Below are 22,651 nucleotides of genomic sequence, written 5' to 3'. Positions count from 1 at the left end.
ATAAAAAAAACGTATTTCTGGGGTTGGCACAGTGGCTCACGCCTATTATCCCAGCACTTTGGGAGGCCAAAGCAGGGGGATCACGAGGTCAGGAGATTGGGACCAACGTGGACAACATGTTGAAACCGTTTCTACTAAAATACAAAAAAATAAAAATAAAAAAAGAAAGAAAGAAAGGAAAAAAATTTAGCACTTTGGGAGACCAAATCACCTGAGGTCAGAAGTTCGAGACCAGCCTGGCTAAGATGGTGAAACCCTGTCTCTACTAAAAATACAAAAATTAGCTGGGTGTGGTGGTGGCACCTGTAATCTTAGCTACTTGGGAGGCTGAGGTATGAGAACCTGGGAGATGGAAGATGCAGTGAGCGGAGACCACAAGACTGCACTTCAGCCTGGGCGACAAGAGTGAAAACTCCATCTCAAAACAAAAAAACAAAACAAAAAAAATTTCTATATATTATTAATATAAGACTGGAAATGATTAAATTTACAGATGTATAGAATAAATTTCAGTGAACTAGCTACAAATCAGATTCCAACTTTGAAACATAGCTAGTTTAAAAGACATACATCTTTCTACTTCATTGACTAGTTAATTACCTAGTTTACAGATTACCTGGAAAAAAGTTGTTGTCCCTTAACTTTGTATAACTATTCTGCCACAAGGGACCCTTCCTTCTTAGAGATAGTGCCAACAGTGCCATTTAAGACTCTGGGCCGTCTACTCTATTTCACTTACTGCTGTGGACTCTCCTTAGGGCAACGTCAGGCTTTTCTTCCTCAAGCAGCTCAGCACTTTGTAGGAGAGAATGCATCTCTGGGTGCAGATCCTCCACACTAGCTTCTCCTGAGGCCAGTGCTCTGCAGTGCAACACCAAGGTGACATCTCGATTATAAAAATGAAAATACTGGCATACTCTACTTGCTTCATGCACACAGCCATCATCCAGTAGGCGCCCAATCAAAAAGTTTAGTGACTCCTGCTCTTTCCAATCCAGCCTACTCTCGCATGTCTCTTTGGATGGAAGGCGGTTAAGTTCTAAGTATTTTGATGTGTTCAGAGCAGCCAACTTGGAGAAGGAAAACTCATTGGCTAAACTATCAAAGGAAAGTTCACCACTAGTTGAGATCTGTCGAGAAAATCTGGGCTCTGTTTCTTCCTGATTTCTTCCAAGTGTGTGCTGGGTGATGCGGCAGAGCCAGATCTGCTTCTCCAGCTCCTCCAGCTTGTCCAGAGGCACCGGGTCCTCCTGGGCAAGCCAGTACCCTGCCAGAGTGAGCAGCAGATGGCGCTCCTCAATGCTGCTCTGTCCAGTTGGGTGCTCAGATGTCACATGGGCCTGAGCTGAGAAAAAGGAAGAAGCTGCTTTGCTTGAAATTGAGTTTTTCTGAAAATTCTCATGGCATTTTTTCCAGAAGTCAATTCTTGCTTGTTTTAGTGACCACTGTTCAATGTGTTTTAGGGTCTGCATTTCCTGTGTTATCTGTGAAATTTAACAAAGCAGATTTTAGCCTTTCTTGGATGAAGAAGTATTATAAATGCTAAGTATATCATACTTGTCTTATTTTTTTTTTTTTGAGACAGGGTCTCAGTCTGTCACCCAGGCTGGACAGCAGTGGTATAATCATAGCACACTGCAACCTCAACCTCCTGGGCCCAAGAGATCCTCCCACCTCAGCCTCCCAGGGAGCTGGGACCACAGGTGTGTGTCATCACACCTGGCTAATTTTTAATTTTTTGTAGAGACAGGGTCTCCCTATGTTGCCCAGGCTGGTCTTGAACTCCTGGGCTCAAGCAGTCCTCCTGCCTCCACCTCCCAAAGTGCTGGAATTACAGGCATGAGCCACTGCACCTGGCTTTATCATACTTGTTAAAATCAAATCAAATCAGAGAATAGATGTTTGGCTACAGATTATCCTGGATTTTTTATCTGGAAAGTTATGGTATGAAAAACAATTCTTGATTCATCCCACTGAATGGGGTTTAAGTGGAAGCCCCCTTATATTTAATTCTATTCAAAGGAAAATAATTAGAGCATATTTTGCAAACTAACATTACATTTGCAGCATACATTTCTCAATGGGAATTGCAGGCTCATCCATTTCTGAAAGTAATGTGTGTGTCAAAAGTAAAAAAAGCCTAATTGGCCGGGCGTGGTGGCTCAAGCCTGTAATCCCAGCACTTTGGGAGGCTGAGGTGGGTAGATCACGAGGTCGAGAGATCGAGACCATCCTGGTCAACATGGTGAAACCCTGTCTCTACTAAAAATACAAAAAATTAGCTGGACATGTTGGCGCCTGCCTGTAATCCCAGCTACTCAGAAGACTGAGGCAGGAGAATTGTCTGAACCCAGGAGGCGGAGGTTGTGCCGAGCCAAGATTGCACCATTGCACTCCAGCCTGGGTAACAAGAGCGAAACTCCGTCTCAAAAAAAAAAAAAAAAAAAGCCTAATCTTCTATAAATTATATATCTCATCTGATTGACTGTTTAATGCTGATTTTAAAAGCTAAGATTTTAAATAACTTAAAAGACCAATGATACCTCTTCAATAACCAAGTTGTCCACAGGTAACTCAGCTAATTCTGCTACCCTCCTGGCCAAAGCAAATTGTCCATCTGTCTGCAGTATTTCCAAAATAGATCTACATTCATGCTGAAAATTCTCAATGCTGTAGCTGGTAATAATGATAAGATTAATGGCTATGGATGTATCCTTCAAAATTTCGCAAAGAACACACAGCTTTTTCACATCTGGACCTGTGCCAAAGAGGAGAAAATATAAACATTTAGTGAATAAATGCCACTACAGCATTTCAAGAGTAATACATATCAGGGGGAAAATATACAAGTTTAACATAGTAATGCAGTTAAAGGAAAACCAAAAAGCTACTTTTCTTTTTTTTTTTTTTGAGATGGAGTATCACTCTGTCGCCCAGGCTGGAATGCAGTGGTGTGATCTGGGCTCACTGCAACCTCCACCTTCTGGGTTCAAGGGATCCTCCTGCCTCAGCCTCCAGAATAACTAAGACTACAGGCTTGTACCACCACACCTGGCTAATTTTTGTACTTTTAGTATAGATGGGGTTTCACTATGTTGTCCACGCTGGTCTCAAACTCCTGACCTCAGCTGATCCACCTGCTTCAGCCTCCCAAAGTACCGGGATTACAGGCGTGAGCCATCATGCCCGATCAAAAAAACAGCTATTTTTCTACTCTGGTTGACTAGCAGAGGAAATCCTAAGGTAGCTCCACCATACCAAAGACACCAAAAAAATGGCCCAGCAAAATTGTTAGTGGTAAACTCTGGCTGAATTTACTTGTCGTATAGTAAGAATGGTTAGAGATCAATGGCTGGGCGTGGTGGCTCATGCTTGCAATCCCAGCACTTTGAGAGACCAAGTCGGGTGGATCACTTGAGGTCAGGAGTTTGAGACCAGCCTGGCCAACATGGTAAAGCCCCATCTCTACTAAAAATACAAAAATTAGCCTGGCATGGTGGCACACGCCTGTAATCCCAGTTACATGGAGGCTGAGGCAGGAGAATCAGTGAACTAAGATAGTGCCATTGTACTCCAGCCTGGGCAATAGAATAAGACTCTGTCTTAAAAAAAAAAAAAAAAAAAAAAAAACAACCTGGTAGAGATTAGCACATGAACTCAATCTACACATCTGGCTTTAAATACAGGGCAGAGGTTGTTGGCTTTCAATGTAGTAGAAACACAGTAACCTTGGGAAGATTTTAGTCATTCAGGCTAGTCTCTGTCTCTCTCCAGATTTATCTCCTAACTTGATCAAATTTATTTGATTTAGTGGTCATTTGTTCATTCAATGGAGGCATCACCTGGATCAAGACAGAGCACCTATAGGATAGTTAAATCTCCAGCTGGTCAATAGCCTAGGCTCTAATGTGGCATACTATATTCAGAACGAAGCATCACTTGCACCTCTGAAATTTATCTACTTAACCCAGGGAGACCTAACAGAGCTCTTGCTGATGTCTCTGGGATATTATTAGTAACACTAAGAATTCTTGGCCAGGCACAGTGGCTGACGCCTATAGCCCCAGCACTTTGGGAGGCCAAGGTAGGAGGGATCGCTTGAGGCTAGGAGTTCAAGACCAGCCTGTGCAACATGGTAAGACCTTTGTCTCTATAAACAAAACAAAACAAAACAGAACAAAGAATTCTCTGCCAACAACTTATGTGGCTGGGTTTGCTCCCTTTCCCAGTCTAAGTACAGTCTATGTATGTCCATAAGAGAGGTGCATGAGAAACATTCCACAGGCAGCTATTTCCAATGCCACTTGCTGGGCAGCAGTCTGATTTAGGTAGTTCTGGGGACAGTGAGACACCCTGCACAATAACCACCAACATGGACATGCTGGGTTTTGCTGGCATCGTATGAAACATAGGTTTTTAAAGAACATACTCCTGGCTGGGCACAGTGGTTCACGCCTGTAATCCCAGCACTTTGAGAGGCCAAGGCAGGAGGACTGATTGAGCTTGAGACCAGCTTGGGCAACATGGCAAAACCCCATCACTAACAAAGAAATACAAAAATTAGCCAGGTGTGGCGGTGTGTACCTGTAATCCCAGCTACTCAGGAGGCTAAGGTGGGAGGATTGCTTGAGCCTGGGAGGCCAGAGGTTGCAGTGAGCTGAGAACATGCCACTACACTCCAGCTTGGGCAACAGAGCCAGACTGTCTCCCAAAAAAAAAAAAATCCTGTTCTTAAAGCACATAAATGTTAAATATGCATATATAGTAACACAATTTCTTTTTTTTTTTTTTTGAGACGGAATTTCGCTCTTGTTACCCAGGCTGGAGTGCAATGGCACAATCTCGGCTCACCGCAACCTCCGCCTCCCGGGTTCAGGCAATTCTCCTGCCTCAGCCTCCTGAGTAGCTGGGATTACAGGCACGAGCCACCATGCCCAGCTAATTTTTTGTATTTTTAGTAGAGATGGGGTTTCACCATGTTGACCAAGATGGTCTCGATTTCTTGACCTTGTGATCCACCCGCCTTGGCATCCCAAAGTGCTGGGATTACAGGCGTGAGCCACGGCGCCTGGCCTGGAAATTCATTTTTGAGAAAGATTAAAATTACTACAGATCAATGAAAACACCGATATGTTAAAAGGATGTCCACTTTGGGAGGCCGAGGCGGGTGGATCACGAGGTCAAGAGATCAAGACCATCCTGATCAACATGGTGAAACCCCGTCTCTACTAAAAATACAAAAAATTAGCTGGGCATGGTGGCGCGTGCCTGTAATCCCAGCTACTCAGGGGGCTGAGGCAGGAGAATTGCCTGAACCCAGGAGGCGGAGGTTGAGGTGAGCCGAGATCGTGCCATTGCACTCCAGCCTGGGTAACAAGAGCGAAATTCCGTCTCAAAAAAAAAAAAAAAAAAAAAAAAAAGGATGTCTATCTGGTCTGCACAGTAACTGATAAGTACCATCTTATATCCACTACAGTTTGGAAACACCCCTTTTTCTTTTTAGTTATCAGACCCACAGCCTGCAACAACTGGCTCTGAGTTCAGGATTCTGTCAGTGTTCTGTGCAAATCTGAGCTCTCCAGTTAAACATCTGTGAGTGTAAATGTGCGAAAATAACCCTAGTAGTCAAAGTGTCAGAATATAATATAAAAGAACAAAATTATCATTCAATAAAAACTTGAAATTATCAAACAAGTAGAAAAGATAATAAGGCAATATAGGTTTGATTCAATCAGCAACAAGTTTAGAGACTGCCAATGTCTTAAGGAATCTGCCAAAAAACAAAACAAAACAAAAAATTTGTCTCTGAAATTTAAAAAATGAATTGTAGATTTCTGAAACAGGGTTTGTGATCCTGGGCAATGCTAAGATTACTTGCCAGAGAGAAGAAGATACTCACAGGCAGAAGCCAACTAGGAGGAAATGTGGCTATTTGGTAACTGCTTAGAATGCGATGACTGGTTATATTACGTATTATGCTGTTGTATTATTTATTGAATATTTTAACCAGAATTTTAAGTTCTCTAACTTCTTCATACCCAGTTGTAGACTGTAAGTTAATATTACATGCATTTTAATTTTAATACCGCGCCCCGCCTCTTAATAGCAACTTAAGTATTGTCTTACCATCAGAGAAGAGATGCTCTCTTTCAACAAACAGCTGTAGAAGCTTCCTCAGCTCATACTGGGTCTTACACTGCTGTAGCATAAGCTTCAAAAGGAAACACACCTGATCCTCTAGCCACATGGCAGGGATGACAAGGTGGACCTTTGTGGCTGCTGTGTTAAGCTATGAGAGAAAAAGAGAGGCTTAGGGAAAGCAGTTTCATAAGAATAGCAAATCAAAACCTCCAAATCTGGGAACCTCTAAGAAAGCTACAATTCCCTCAAAAGCTGTCTCCTGTCACAAAGGGAGGCCCTTACTCAGGTCCTTTCCAAATGGCAGGAACTGGTAATGGGGCTCAGAGGACTGGCAAAAACAAGCCCTTCTCAGCAGCTCTGCACATTGTCTCTTTGTGGAAAGTTCTGGGATAGAGCTGCATGTGTGAAAAAGATGGGCAAGAGTCCTCAAGACTGAATACTATCGAATTAATTAATGTAAAATAATCCCACTTAGTGACTGTTAAATTAAGGCTGCTTTGAGTTGCTGTGAAATTAACCAGATGTTTCACTTAGCAGCTTTTTTGGGGGGGGGGGAGGGGCGGGACAGAGTCTCACTCTGTCACCCAGGCTGGAGTGCAGTGGCATGGTCTCTGCAACCTCTGCCTCCCAGGTTCAAGAGATTCTCCTGCATAAGTCTCCTGAGTAGCTGGGATTATAGGCACCCACCAGCACGCCCAGCTAATTTTTGTATTTTTAGTAGAGATGGGGTTTCACCATATTGGCCAGGCGGGTGGGTCTTCAACTCATGACCTCGTGATCTGCCTGCCTCAACTTCCCAAAGTGCTGGGATTATTACAGGCATGAGCCACCATGCCTGGCCAGCAGCTTCTTAAGTGGGGGATGTAGGCCTGCCCCTGAATCCAGAAGATTTTAAATTTACATTATAAAAACTGCTTAGAAAGACTTGCCTAACATCACGTGTATACCTTTGTAACAAACCTGCACGTTCTGCACATGTTCCCCAGAACTGAAAGTATAATTTAAAAAAAAAAAAAAAGACTTACCTAACATTACTTAGCTAATTCTATCACTTTGCTTTTAGTTTATTCTTGTTAGAGAGGGGTGTCACTTAAGAAGCCTGGGTTTATATTATTTCAACTAAATTCTAAAAATATTAATAGGAAGATGAATTCAAGTGGCAGGTTGCCATTTCTACAAGTAGGTATGGCAAAAATATCTTCTAGGATGCTGCAGGAACAGGATGATTGCAGAGGAGTGGTGCTTTCTTAACTGCTGCTGCTGCTTTTTTTTTTTTCTTTCCTTTGTGTTGGTGGAGAACAGGGTCTCACTATGTTCTGTTGCCCAGGCTAGTCAAATTCCTGGCCTCAAGCCATCCTCCCACCTCTGCATCCCTAAGTGCTGGGATTACAGGTATGACAACTACACCCCACAGATGCTTCTTTTGTGACTCCATTCTTGATTTTTCTTTGGCTCTTGCTTCATATTATTTTTGGAAGACTAACATTTGGTTCTCAGTCACTATAGTCTCGTAGTTCACTCTAGACTTCATGCAACATAATCAAAAAAATTACTGGGCCTTTTGGTGAAACAGAAACTTAACTGCCTGGTTTCAAAAAATATGTTAATAGGCACCAAATTCAGTACCTCTGTGTCTAGTACTGTGTTAGGCCCTAGTCTTGGCTGGATACTTCCTGTATACTTCTGAACACACTGTAAAAGTTACTCTGAAGGTAAGTTTAATATGCACAGGCTTTGTGGCTGTGACGTAGGTTTTAGAAGACAATATTCCCTTCAGTGGAACTCTCGAGACTGCCAAGATCTTAAATTAAGGCATAGTTTATAAAATCTTATGTCACATTACAGTTATCTTCTTATCCCTACTTGGAACAAATTTCCTTCTCTATCCTCTTTCAGATTCTGAGGTCAGGAATTCAAGACTAACTTGGCCAACGTGGCAAAAGCCCGTCTCCACTAAAAATGCAAAAATTAGCCGGGTGTGGTGGCACGTGCCTGTAGTTCCAGCTACCTTCGTATACCCTATGTGGTCCTCCCTGTCCATTTCTAATCCTCCTCTCAAATTCTAACAGGTCTTACCTACTGGTAAGTATGCTTTTGCAGCCTCTCCCTGAATGCAAAGTGTTTAAGGGAATTACATTGGTAGTCAGCTCATTAAATTAGTTACTATTCCTTCTTAGACACTGTTCCTGAGTTTCCTGTAACCACTGTGACTGGATTTTGATGTTTACAAGAACAAAAGTTTATAATACTTCTATTCTTTTTTTTTATAAGTTTCATTCTCTTTTTCTTTTTTTTTTTTTTTGAGACGGAGTTTCGCTCTTGTTACCCAGGCTGGAGTGCAATGGCGCGATCTCGGCTCACCGCAACCTCCGCCTCCTGGGTTCAGGCAATTCTCCTGCCTCAGCCTCCTGAGTAGCTGGGATTACAGGCACGCGCCACCATGCCCAGCTAATTTTTTGTATTTTTAGTAGAGACGGGGTTTCACCATGTTGACCAGGATGGTCTCGATCTCTTGACCTTGTGATCCACCCGTCTCGGCCTCCCAAAGTGCTGGGATTACAGGCTTGAGCCACCGCGCCCGGCCTTTTTTTTTTTTTTTAAGACAGAGTCTTACTTTATTGCCCGGACTGGAGTGCAATGGCATGATCTCAGTTCCCTATAATCTTTGCCTCCCGAGTTCAAGGTGTTCTCCTGCCTCAGCCTCCCCAGTTGCTGGGATTAGAGGTGTATACCACCATGCCTGGCTAATTTTTATATTTTTAGTAGAGACAGGGTTTCACCATGTTGGCCAGGCTGGTCTTGAACTCCTGACTTCATGATCCACCTGCCTTGGCCTCCCAATTTTTGTATTTTTTTAAAGTTTTTTTTTAACCAAATACCCAGACTTCAAGGAGGTAAGTTTGTGTTTTCTGTAGAAAGGGAGTTTTGCCATGTCACCCAGGCTGATCCTGAACTAGAGTCAAGTGATCCATCTACCTTGGCCGCTCAAAGTGCTGAGAATACAGGTGTGAGCCACCATACCCAGCCCATTATTTTCTGTCACAGTGAATAAGACAGTATTAAACATCCCTCACTCTCAACACTGTTGCAGTTATCCTGGATTGGCAAAATGTGGCCCATGTACCACCATTCTCGTCTCTAGTGCCTAAAGCAGATACTATTACATTCTTTTTCAGTGAGCTTGGCTGAAGCACCAGGATACTGAACACAGTTATCACATTACATGAAACTTCTCAGTTCATGTTCTGAAACTGATAAGCTGCTGTGAGGCCAATGCAACTCCTACCCCAGTTTTTCCATCTCTGGAATGGCATAAATGATATCGTTTGAATTATATACCACAGAACCACTATTCTCCTGCTACCCTATCCTAACTACTAGCAGACAACAGGCCGTCCATGCCAGCCAAGTTCAGATCAGTGAGAAAGAACACCGTAACTGCAACTTACCATTTCAAGGCTCTTCTGAAACTCCAGAAGTTTAGCTTCGGCTTCTTTATAATTCTTGAAGAACATACACAGTTCATACATCTCTATCACCAACAGTAATGGGGAATCCTTTGACAAAGAGTTTGAAAAAAAATTACAAAATTTTGAACTTAAAAATTTTTCAAATAATGTCAAATAAAAGAATGTTAAAAGTATTCTTAATAAGGTAGGGCACAGTGGCTCACGCATTTAATGCCCAGCACTTTGGGAGGCCAAGGCAATGGCATCACTTGAGGCCAGGAGTTCAAGACCACCCTGGCCAATACAACAAAACCCCATCTCTACTTAAAATATAAAAATTAGCCAGGCATGGTAGTACATGCCTGCAATCCCAGCTATTCCAGAGGATGAGGCATGAGAATCACTTGAACCTGGGAGGTGGAGGTTGCAGTGATTGCCAAGACTGCACTGCACTCCATCCTGGGTGACAGAATGCGATTCTGTCTCAATAAGTAAATAAATAAATAAAAAATAAAAATAATTAGCTGAGTGTGGTGGCATGTGCCTATTAGTCCCAGCTACTTGAGAAGCTGAGGGAGGATCACTTGAATCTGGAGGTCGAAGGTGTAGCTATGATCATGTCACAGCATTCCAGCCTGGGCAACAGAGCAAAACTCTACCTCAAAAAAAAAAATATGCTATTATCAATAGCTTCACAGATTAAATCATGTACATTAAAAAGAAAGTTAGGGCCGGGCGCGGTGGCTCAAACCTGTAATCCCAGCACTTTGGGAGGCCGAGGCGGGTGGATCACAAGGTCAAGAGATCGAGACCATCCTGGTCAACATGGTGAAACCCCGTCTCTACTAAAAATACAAAAAAAATAGCTGGGCATGGTGGTGTGTGCCTGTAATCCCAGCTACTCAGGAGGCTGAGGCAGGAGAATTGCCTGAACCCAGGAGGCGGAGGTTGCGGTGAGCCGAGATCGCGCCACTGCACTCCAGCCTGGGTAACAAGAGCGAAACTCCGTCTCAAAAAAAAAAAAAAAAAAAAAAAAAAAAAAAAAAAAAAAAGAAAGTTAGGCCGGGTGCGGTGGCTCAAGCCTGTAATCCCAGCACTTTGGGAGGCCGAGGCAGGTGGATCACAAGGTCAAGAGATCGAGACCATCGTGGTCAACATGGTGAAACGCCGTCTCTACTAAAAATACAAAACATTAGATGGGCATGGTGGCGTGTGCCTGTAATCCCAGCTACCCAGGAGGCTGAGGCAGGAGAATTGCCTGAACCCAGGAGGCGGAGGTCGCGGTGAGCCGAGATCGCGCCATTGCACTGCAGCCTGGGTAACAAGAGTGAAACTCCGTCTCAAAAAAAAAAAAAAAAAAAAAAAAAAAATTAAAAGAAAGTTAAATATATTTTCTTTTCCTTTGGGAAATATGGTACTCAGGCCAGTTACCCCTACTCTACAATCTATTTTCTGTCTCTTCTATACTTGGCCCACTGCACACAGGCAGAAAGCATTCCACTAGATGGTGCTACGACACTTTCATTATTATTATTATTATTATGTTTTTTTGAGATGGAGTTTCGCTCGTTACCCAGGCTGGAGAGCAATGGCGCGATCTCGGCTCACTGCAACCTCCGCCTCCCGGGTTCAGGCAATTCTCCTGCCTCAGCCTCCTGAGTAGCTGGGATTATAGGCACGCGCCACCATGCCCAGCTAATTTTTTTGTATTTTTAGTAGAGACGGGGTTTCACCGTGTTGGCCAGGATGGTCTCAATCTCTTGACCTCGTGATCCACCTGCCTCGGCCTCCCAAAGTGCTGGGATTACAGGTGTGAGCCACTGCGCCTGGCGACACTTTCATTATTTTTAATTTGTTTTGCGACACAGCTCCATTTTGTTACCCAGGCTGGATTGCAGTGGCATGATCACAGCTCACTCACTGCAGCCTTGACCTCGGTGATCCTCCCACCTCAGGTTCCACAGTAGCTAAGACTGGGGGTGTGTGCCACCATATCCGGCTAATTTTTGTATTTTTTGTAGAGACATGGCTTTGCTGTGTTGCCCAGGCTGGTTGTGAACTCTTGGATTCAAGTGATCCATATGCCTAGGCCTCCCCAAATGCTGGGATTTACAGGAGTGAGCCAGCACGCCCAGGCATGACATTTTAAACATACATTTCACTGTTTTCAGTGGAAGCTGCTCAGTCAGAGAATAGGAGTTCTGAATTAGAAAGTATGGATCTCAACTGTAAATACACCACTTAAAAAAGAAAAAAATAGTAAGTGGTGTATTTTTTAGATACACAGTCTTGCTGTCACCCAGGCTGGAGTACAGTGGTGCAATTTCGGCTCACTGCCATTTCCACTTCCCAGGCTGAAGTGATTCTCATGCCTCAGCCTCCCAAGTAGCTGGGATTACAGATGCACCACCACACTCGAATATTTTTTGGTGTTTTTAGTAGAGACAGGGTTTTGCCATGTTGGCCAAGCTGATCTCAAACTCCTGGCCTCAAATGATCCAACCACCTCAGCCTCCCAAAGTGCTGGGATTACAAGTGTGAGCCACTGTGCCTGGCCCATAATTTCTAATATTATTTTCACATAAGATTATTGTGAAAACTCACTAAAATAATGTGTAAAAAGCACCCTGGACCAGGTGCGGTGGCTGATGCCTGTAATCCCAGCACTTTGTGAGGATGAGGCAAGAGGACTGCTTGAGCCCAGGAGTTTAAGACCAACCTGGTCAACGTGATGAAACCCTGTCTTTACTAAAAATACAAAACCAAACAACAACAACAACGACAAAACGACAGCCAAGCATGCTGACATGTGTCCGTTGTCCCAACCATCTGGGAGGCTGAGTTGGGAGGATCACCTGAGCTTTGACAACTGAGGCTGCAGTGAGCCTTATCGTGACACTCAACTGTAGTCTAGGTGACAGGAGTAGGATTCCGTCTCAAAAAATTAAATAAGACTTTGCTAAGTAAATGGTCCTTTTTTTTTCCTGACATGAAGTCTTGTTCTGTCACCTAGGGTGGAGTTCAGTGGCATAATCTAGGCTTACTGCAACCTCCACCTGCCAAGTTCAAGCAATTCTCCTACCTCAGCCTCTCAAGTAGCTGGGATTACAGGCCTGCGCTACCATAGTCAGCTAACTTTTGTATTTTTAGTAGAGACAGGGTTTCACTACATTGGACAGGCTCGTCTCAAACTCCTGACTCAAGTAATCTGCCCGCCTCTGCCTCCCAAAGTGCTGAGATTACAGGTGTGAGCCACTGTGCCCAGGCAAGTAAATGGTACTTTTAATATTATTGTCATCATCTATTGTTGGCTAAAAAAAAGTCAAGGGGCCCGGCGCGGTGGCTCACGCCTATAATACCAGCACTTTGAGAGGCAGAGGCGGGTGGATCACGAGGTCGAGAGATCGAGACCATCCTGGTCAACATGGTGAAACCCCGTCTCTACTAATGGTGCAAAAAATTAGCTGAGCATGGTGGCGCGTGCCTGTAATCCCAGCTACTCCAGAGGCTGAGGCAGGAGAATTGCCTGAACCCAGGAGGCGGAGGTTGCAGTGAGCCGAGATCGCGCCATTGCACTCCAGCCTGGGTAACAAGAGCGAAACTCTGTCTCAAAAAAAAAAAAAGTCAAGGGAGGGAAATAAGAAAAAGCCAAGAGGGGATATGCTGAAGTAACCCCTTAAGCTTTGGAAAGTGAAGCAACTATCACTACCTTAAAGAAAAGTTGAAAACCTCTGATGAGAGTTTTGCTCTTCTGTCTTGTTAATAATGTTCTCCAGATGACTGAAAGGTCTTCAAGGTTCCAGGCATGGTCCTCTATTGAGTCCTGAATGTGTCCCATTGCTTCAGCTGCAACACTGTCCTCCACAGAAGTGATGATCCAAACACAGAGACAAGAAACGGCACTGGCATCCTGCCACGGATAAATAAAGTAACAACTAGGCCTGGATTACCTGACAAATGTACAAATGCTAGATGGGTATTTCCTGTTTAGAATAACTTACCCAACTTAAATTAGTTAAAATGGCTTGAAAAGCCTTCAAACATAAAACAAACTCGTGAGCAATCAAGGGAACGTTCTAAACTGTCCTGCAGAGTATTGCAGATCAAAAGACCAAGAACCAGACGGAAGGGGATATATGTCCAAGTCAGGGTAGTACTAATCATAAGACAATAGAATTGCCCTCCACTCATCTGCCGATTAAAGGACTGTCTGGAATGTTCCTCTACCCTGCTAAAGAAGGCACTAAAGAAACAGTAGTGGTTAGTCCACCAAATCATCCTCCTCTGTGACTGCCAACCAGGAACCAAGGCTTTGATCACTTGAGTGCACTGAACCTCAAAGCACAAGAAAAGTACATGAAATGGCCCAAAGCCTAAGCTAGAGAAGCACAAAAAGTTGCAGTCAACTTGGAAACACACACTGGAACCTCATCCCACTTCTGATGATCAGCCTTTCCTGTCCCTCAACACTTAATTCTGTTGTTCTCTGGGTACTTAATTTAGGGTCCTCATGATCCTCACCTGAAGACATGAGGCCAGAACACTGAGGATAGGGGCCTGTTGTTTCACTGCTTCAACAAGAAGCCAGTGCCAGGAGTCTGGCTCCTCTGAACACTGTAGCAGAATTCCAAATAAATCGGTCATTTCTTCTTTGCTTTCCTGGAGTTCCTGGGGGGACTTATTGCAGACTTGATTGCTGTCCATTTTGGTGGTAGGCACTGAGGGCAAATTCTCAAAAGCCAGCCTTAAGTGGTCTTGAACAACTGGGCTGAAGTACTGGATAAGGGATTTCACCTAGAAAGCATATCAGATGATTAAATAGAAACCCAACTCGGCTGGAGGTGAAAATGTTAAAGAAAAGCTTAGGCAAAATTATTCTTTCTCACCCTGAACTAAGTCAGAAGTGACTACTATATAATTTTACAAAGTTGTGTGATGCTTTTGAGTACATTTCCATATTCAATCTGAAGTCACAAAAGCCTTTCAGCTTTTCAGTACTAATGACTAGTGCCTTATCTGATGACAACTCACTGAAATCTTAGGAAAAATAATAGTATTATATGAAACAAAACCCCACATATCTAGTACATATCCTAGATGTCAAAAAAAAAAAAAAAAAAAAAAAAAAAAAAGGCCTACGTCTACACAACAGAAAGAACACTATCTTCTGAGAAGTTTTCCTATTTCCTCTTGAGTGACTACTAACAATTAGTGGCTTACCTCTGCTGGGTGGTAGTTGTGGAGTTGGCTGTGAATAATGAACTGCAGCCAATCATTTGCTTTGGCACATTCTTTAAGGTAAGATATGCTCAGTTTCATATTGTGTAGCCTGCAGAACTGTACCACTAAGGCCCACTGGCTGCTGGATTCACTGGATAACCTATAATTAGAATTAGAGGTGGGGGTGGTCAAGAAAAAAAAACAAACTCATAAAAATATAGCTTTAGTTTGAACTGGAAAATGAGTACAAATTATATAAATTTAAGTAGAGTACATCCTCTAACAAATACTAGATATTTATTAGGCTACTCTGAAAAAAGTAGATTGTTTCACCCATAAGGCAGAATAGCTAGCTTAGCATACTGGCACAGCACAATTGATTCCTTCCCCAAATCATCAATCACACTGGCTGTGTAGCATCTCAGAAGAACTGAAGAAGATGTCTGTCAAGAAATTTTGTGAGTGCTAATTCTCTTGCACTATTAGAGTACTCAGAGCCCTGGCTGGTGCCTGGGTCTCCTCACCAGGGGGAGGGTACATGTTCCTGCTGCAAGCAGGATATTGTCAAGTACAGAATCAGTGACAGGATGTACACAAAAAGGGTGCACTCTCAGGGTCTGGAGTGGTTAGGTCAGCCCCAGTGGGGCAGCATAGAGAAAAGAAGGCTTCAAGTGTAAGATACGCTTTTATGTACAGTCGTTTCAGCTTCCATTATCAACTGACATACTAAAAAGAAAAAATTAAGAACATTATTTAAAGTCAAATTTTGGGAGACCCATCCCACATCATCCTCTTCTTCTCCTTCATTTTTTCCAATCCTCCAAGGTATCCGAACCCATGTCTTCTGGCATTTCAACATGTATAATTTAAAAGACTTCTTCGACTAGCAGGGCAGTGGAGGAGACAAGGCTGCTCTCTGTCTCTTGTTAAGTTCATCTCTAAAGAGGGAATTGGTATCTTCACCTTCTTTTCACTGATAGCAAGAAGCAATCAAAATCATTGTCCATTTACTGAGTATCTGCTATATGCTCGGTAAAAAAGCTAATGTCTAGGGAGATTTTGGTGAATACACCAGAGGTGTTCAAAGAAAAACTGGGCAAACACAGGCTGGCATAATAAGCTTGTTAGAAAAGAGGCTGGGACTGGAACTCACAAACCTCATTATTTCCTGTTGCTGAATGTTGTTCCATGTACCTTCTTCTAAGAGAACAAGCAATTCTTCTGTGGTTGCCTTTTCACCATCAGCTAGTTTAGATAGTTTTTCAGCTGTAAGAAATAGAAGGAACAAAATATGGTCAAGAGAGAAAGTCAGAACCTGAGCATTTCTGTTTAAATAGTGTGGCTCAGGGCCATTTCAGAACCCAATTAACACGCCCAAGAAAGTGACATAAAGAACATACACTCTGAAGGAAAAGGATAAAATGAGGAAGATAACCATTTTCTCCCCAAGCACTCACAATTCAATGCCTTAGACCTATTCACGCCTTCTCTAAACAGAGCTGGCCAGATGAAGAAAAGGTGCTGTACCTACAGACTCTCTGATAAAACTGTACTGAGCATCTTCATTTCTACACTTGTAGCTCAAAATTATATTGGCCACTTTCATATCAACTCTGAGCTTGAGGCTGTCAAGTCCAAGCAATTCTAAGAAACAGACACATGCAGCTCCTGTTGAAGGTACGTGGAAGGAGGAGAGCCCTAAAACATAGGCTTCATTGCCTACTTGCTGGATCCTGAAAAAGAAAGGAATATCGCATCAGCACGTGAAGATTATTTCTCACCAGGAAAAGCAAATGGAATTACATCAGTGACACATGGAGTGCCAGCCACGTGATTTTTGGCTTCTTCCCCCTGCCCTTTTGCCCCTTGCACGCACCCATTTAGGTTCCTGGTAGCTTTTCAGTTGTTTGGCACAAGAGCCCCCCCCAACCCCCACCCCCCGTTCTCTTAAGTTGATTTTCTAAAACAATTAGTCATAGTCTGAATTATTCTTGCTTCCAACTTCATTCAAAAGACATGAAGTACAACTTCTGAAAGACGGCCAACTTGTGATCTTATCAATTATGAGTATGTATACAAACTACCAAGAATATTAAAGCCACTTAAATTTAAGTTTGACATAATAAAGCACATTTTAAAGAACTCATATAGGCCTTTTATAGGAATAGAAAATTTCTGGAAAGACACACATGAAATTATTAACCATGTTTTTACCATGTGCAAAGGGAAGCTGAGAGACTTTTATCTTTCATTTTCACCTTTCTGAACTACTTGAATATTTTACCATAAAAGAGGTATTACTTTGTTAGTTATAAAACAAACTAATAAATCTATATTTAGCTGTTACAGTAAATGTTAATTCCGTGCTTTATAAAAATAATTAAATGAATTATTAAAGATATTAAATATAGAATCCAAAGCTCATTGTATAATTCCCCTTTTAAAAAACTTTAAGTCCTGGGATAGATGTGCAGAACGTGCAGGTTACATAGGTATACATGCGCCATTGTAGTTCGCTGTACCTGTCAACCCATTTGCTATACCTATCATCTAGGTTTTAAGCCCTGCATGCATTAGGTATTTGTCCTAATGTTATCCCTCCCCTGGAATTCCCTCTTTAACTGCTAATACTTGACAAGCTCTGTATAATTTTAAATTTTATTCATTTTCAAAATACATTTATCTTTTTTCCAATTAACAGAAATCACATACACTAAATGCCAAAAACTTGGGACACACAAGGAAGCACAAATTAAAATCATAACAACAATCACCATTCAAATGTAATCACTGTTAACTGTGGTATGTTTCCAGTATGTTTTTCAATGTATGTGTAAAATGTTACACAAATAGGCCTTTTATAATAAAAATTATATATATTTTTTTAGTAGAAGAGTGTCACTGTTGCCCAGGATAGAGTGCAGTGGCGAGACGATAGCTCACTGCCTCCTTGAACTCCTGGGCTCAAGTGATCCTCCTGCTTCCCAAAGCGCTGGGATTACAGGTGTGAACCACTATACCCAGCCAAAATTATATTTTAAATACTCACAGCTGCTTGGGAGTCTTGCTCTTGATTAATTCCTGAACCAGAAAAGTACCAAACGCAAATGATGGTCGTCCATGATGTAAATAATAAGCAAAATTCAGACGTTCCACTATAGCATATTTATTAACCAGGTCAGGGCTAGAGAAATGTGGGAGATGACTCCATGCATCTGGGGGGAAAGTGAAACATTATTAATTCCCTGTACATCACCGTGAGTAATTTCAGATTTTCACATGGAAAACTTAACTCTCTAATGATAAAACTGGTTGCTATAATCATTTTTCATCACTATGTATTACTTTGAACCTACCAAAGTCTAATAATTTTATTTTACTTCAACGTATAGAGGTAGCCTTCATTTTATATAAAGATGTGTACTTGAGAAGTTGCATAAAAACTCTGGTAAGAAATGATGCTCCTCCTACCTTCCTACTTAACTTACCTGTAATTTTAGTGGCTTTTTTTCTGTTGACTCTCTTAGGATCCACAATTAGTACTCTAGAGCTGCCTGTCTCTAACCTCCTGAGTACTTTGAAATCTCCTCTCCTCTCTGGGCTTCTGTGTCCTCTTAAGTAAAATAAGCAAATTGGGCTACATGATCTTGGAGGGCTGTGCCAGCTGGAGTGCTCCATATTTTGTTAAGGGAATCTTCCTCCTATGAGCGCTGCCATCTTTGAACTACAGCTTTGGCAGAGGTCTGGGAGGGTCTGGCTGCCAGTGGAATAAGGCTCAGTGACTACTGGGTGCAGAGAGATGTCTTCTCTCCGTTTGGGTCTTTCTGGCCACAGCTCATTACATCTGTTATTACAGATGCTAATGTATGACTGCGTGGAGAACTGCCAGTATGTATGACATCCCTTTATCTATATTCCAGTATCTGTAACATCCCTAAACCAATGGAGGAGCACTTGCTGGGGAAATAAGAAGGCAGACCCAGAAGTGTCTCCTTAGAGGCAATCTACCTGCTTATTTTGGGACAACCGTGGGAGAGCTAGAGCCATTCTGGTTGAATGTGTAAAACTGGTTAAAAAAGTAATAACTTTAGAAGATGTCCCAACTGATTTCATTTGTGGACACTGTTTCCAGGGGTGGAAGTCTTTAGTCTGGCAAGTCTATTATCTTGGAGGTAATAGGGCTTTAGAGTTATAAAAGTGTGTATTTGAGGCCAGGGGCGGTGGCTCACGCCTGTAATCCCAGCACTTTGGGAAGGCAGGTAAATCACCTGAGGATGGGAGTTCAATAGCAGCCTGACCAACATTAAGAAGCCCTGTCTCTACTAAAAATACAAAATTATCTGGGCATGCTGGCACATGCCTGTAATCCCAGCTACTAAGGAGGCCTTGGGAGGCTGAAGTGGGAGAATCTCTTGAGCCCAGGAGGTTGAGGCTGCAGTGATCTATGATCACACCACTGCATTTCAGCCTGGGCAACACAGTAAGACCCTGTCTCAAAAAAAAAAAAAAAAAAAAAAAAAAAAAAAAAAAAAAAAAAAAAAGGCCGGGCACGGTGGCTCAAGCCTATAATCCCAGCACTTTGGGAGGCCGAGGCGGGTGGATCACAAGGTCGAGAGATCGAGACCAACCTGGTCAACATGGTGAAACCCCGTCTCTACTAAAAATACAAAAAATTAGCTGGGCATGGTGGCGCGTGCCTGTAATGCCAGCTACTCAGGAGGCTGAGGCAGGAGAATTGCCTGAACCCAGGAGGCGGAGGTTGCGGTGAGCCGAGATCGCGCCATTGCACTCCAGCCTGGGTAACAAGAGCGAAACTCCATCTCAAAAAAATTAAAAAAAAAAAAAAAAAAAAAAAAAAAATTACTGAAGAAATTGAAGATACAAACAGCCCAAGTTAATGAATTGGAACATTAATATTGTTAAAATGTCCATACTATCCAAAGCTATCTATAGGTTTATTGTAATCTCTATCAAAATTCCAATGATATTTTCCACGTAAATAGAAAACACAATCCTAAAATTCATATGGAACCACAAAAGACCCTGAACAGGCAAAGCAATCCTGAGCAAAAAGAACAAAACAAAGCTAGAGGCATCACTACCTATTCTCAAAATCTATTGCAAAGATATAGTAAGTAATACATTATGGTATGGGCATAAAAACAGACACAGAAAAATGGAGCAGAGGCCGGGCATGGTGGCTAATGCCTGTAATCCCAGCACTTTGGGAGGCTGAGGCAGGCGGTTCACAAGGTCAGTAGATCAAGATCATCCTGGCCAACATGGTCAAACCCCTTTTCTAATAAAAATACAAAAATTAGCCAGGCATGGTGGTAGGCACCTATAGTCCCAGCTACTTGGGAGGCTGAAGCAGGAGAGCTGCTTGAACCCAGAGGACAGAGGTTGTGGTGAACAGAGATCACACCATTGCACTCCAGTCTGGGCAACAAGAGTGAGATTCCATCTCAAAAAAAAAAAAAAAAAAAAAAAAAAAAATCTGTTAAATATCTACAAAAAGAGCTTTTAAATTCATTCACAAAGGTCATTATGCAACAAAATCCCTTTTAACATACACGAGTCCTCTATTCACCAAAGCCAACTTACTTTTCCTTCTCCAATAGGTGTTTTTTTTTTTTTTGACACAGGGTCTTGCTCTGTTGCCCAGGCTGGAGAGCTGTGGCATGACCACACACACTGCAGCTTTGACTTCCTTAACTCAAGCAATCCTCTTGCCTCGGCCTCCTGTACGACTGTAGGCACACATGACCACGCCTGGCTAATTTTCAAATTTTTCTTTCACCTTCTTGACCCTTATCTTCTATGCCTGGCTAATTTCTTGTAGAGACAGTGTCTTGCTATGTTGTCCAAGCCGGTCTTGAATTTCTGGCCTCAAGCAATCCTTCCACTTCAGCTTCCTAGGATTACAGGCATAAGCCACTGCACCTGGCCTCCAACAGGTAATAATTTGAGAACATTTTTTTCTCTACACTGATTACCCTCCTATAATCTCCATTTGTTATCACTTACTTTCTGATGTTATAGTCACAGAGCATGAATATCTTAGAAAGATGGTACCATTTTTCTATTAATAAGACAAGCAGAATAGCTCAGTTTAAAGTCCCTCTAAACCCAAGAAAATATCAGAACAAAAGTCTCTCTCTTCAGGAAAATTTGAAGTCAGAAGATGTTCTGATGTGAGTCTAGTCATCTCTTAGTATTGATGTGGGATTGGTTCCTGAACCCCTTGGATACCAAATCCACAGATGGCTGCTCATGTCCCTGTAAAATAGCATACCATTTATATATAGCCTATGCACATTTTCCCATACACTTTAAATTACTCTAGATCACTTATGATATCTAATCAATATAAATGCTATGTAAATAGTTGTTATACTGTATTTTTAAATTGGTATTTTTTTATTGTTCTATTTTTTTTTAATTGTTTGTTTGTTCTCCCAAATATTTCCCATCTCAGGTTGGTTAAATCTTTGGATGCGGAACCATCCAAGGAATAGCCATTCCTGTCAAGTACTATTCAATTGTCTCTTAAGCACTTACTACCTATTTTTCAAAAAAGACAACACTGGGATCTGGTTCCAGAAACCAGTTCTGGAAAACAGTATATCTGCTCTTGTTTTCAAAGTCAAAGCTTATTTCTCAAATAAAGTTGTATTTTCTCATGAAATTCCAAGGACTTTTCATATTGTGACCCGATTCCTAAAAAAAATGCTTGAAGACCCTGGAGGTATCTGTCATCTTACAAAGGTCTTACTTCAAAATTCATTTCCCTCTTTGAGATTAAACAAACTGTCACATGCCCTATTTGTATTTTTGTGAGAACGGAGTGACTATGGCAACTTGTATTACATATAAAGCCATTCATTAAATATTTGCTGAGTGTGTGTAAGGAATACAGTACTGAAATGAGTACACTTGAATTTTTTATTCAAATAGAACCATACGTTTTTAGCAGTTTGGGGCTTAGTGTGGAGACTGTGAAAAAGAGAAAATTCAATCTAAAAGGAAATTTTACTCTGGCCTGGTGCAGAAACCAAGTCACCACACAGTCTTCTTACATCCCTGCTCAACAGTAAAACCATATGAAAAAAGAAGTGAACATTCTAATTAAACACAGTTTTTCCAATTTTATAAATATGTATTTTATTTTCATAACAGTTTCATTTACTTTGTGCTTTATTTCTTCAAATATGTTTTAAACTTCCAGAAATGGCAGGGAACGTGCTTTCAACTTCTCTGTGCCCCGGCCGGGCGCGGTGGCTCACGCCTGTAATCCCAGCACTTTGGGAGGCCAAGGCGGGTGGATCACGAGGTCAAGAGATCGAGACCATCCTGGTCAACATGGTGAAACCCCGTCTCTACTAAAAATACAAAAATTAGCTGGGCACGGTGGCACGTGCCTGTAGTCCCAGCTACTAGGGAGGCTGAGGCAGGAGAATTGCCTGAACCCAGGAGGCGGAGGTTGCGGTGAGCTGAGATTGCGCCATTGCACTCCAGCCTGGGTAATGAGAGCGAAACTCCGTCTCAAAAAAAACAAAACAAACAAACAAACAAAAAAAACAAAACTTCTCTGTGCCCCTACTCTACCTGGCAGAGTGCTCAATCTCCAAGAAGAGGTCAAGTTGCCACCTAAGTGACAAGAGCTGGAGCCATCACAACAGAAGAGGAGATTTTGTCTACTCTCTAGTAACTTCACTGATAAAGGGTATTTCTATTTGATAATGCAATAAGCACTACTTTTTTCAGCATTCAACAAATATTTACTGAACATCTATTAGAGGCTTGGCATATACTGGATTCTGGGCATTAGGTAAATTCTA

The 22,651-nt window shown here is 42.1% G+C and overlaps 1 protein-coding gene across 7 annotated transcripts in view; it reads right to left on the bottom strand.

Annotated features, from left to right (window-relative positions):
• Positions 1-22,651, bottom strand: part of SPG11 (SPG11 vesicle trafficking associated, spatacsin) — a 100,613-nt gene that overhangs the window by 20,226 nt on the left and 57,736 nt on the right. For all 7 annotated transcript variants that reach the window (XM_074393685.1, XM_003928917.4, XM_074393686.1 and 4 more), the window contains 10 exons: positions 17,860-18,025; positions 16,338-16,543; positions 15,968-16,076; positions 14,811-14,970; positions 14,112-14,384; positions 13,300-13,500; positions 9,591-9,698; positions 6,127-6,289; positions 2,544-2,758; positions 740-1,484 (listed from right to left, as the gene is read on the bottom strand). In XM_074393685.1, coding sequence (XP_074249786.1) covers positions 740-1,484; positions 2,544-2,758; positions 6,127-6,289; positions 9,591-9,698; positions 13,300-13,500; positions 14,112-14,384; positions 14,811-14,970; positions 15,968-16,076; positions 16,338-16,543; positions 17,860-18,025 — 2,346 coding nt within the window. The remainder of the gene's footprint in view (positions 1-739; positions 1,485-2,543; positions 2,759-6,126; positions 6,290-9,590; positions 9,699-13,299; positions 13,501-14,111; positions 14,385-14,810; positions 14,971-15,967; positions 16,077-16,337; positions 16,544-17,859; positions 18,026-22,651) is intronic.

This window comes from Saimiri boliviensis, chromosome 2, assembly GCF_048565385.1.
Source record: "Saimiri boliviensis isolate mSaiBol1 chromosome 2, mSaiBol1.pri, whole genome shotgun sequence".
NCBI classification, from domain to species: domain Eukaryota; kingdom Metazoa; phylum Chordata; class Mammalia; order Primates; family Cebidae; genus Saimiri; species Saimiri boliviensis.
The sequence above is the reverse complement of the archived record's forward strand: the minus strand, read 5'-3'. Positions and strand labels throughout refer to the sequence as shown.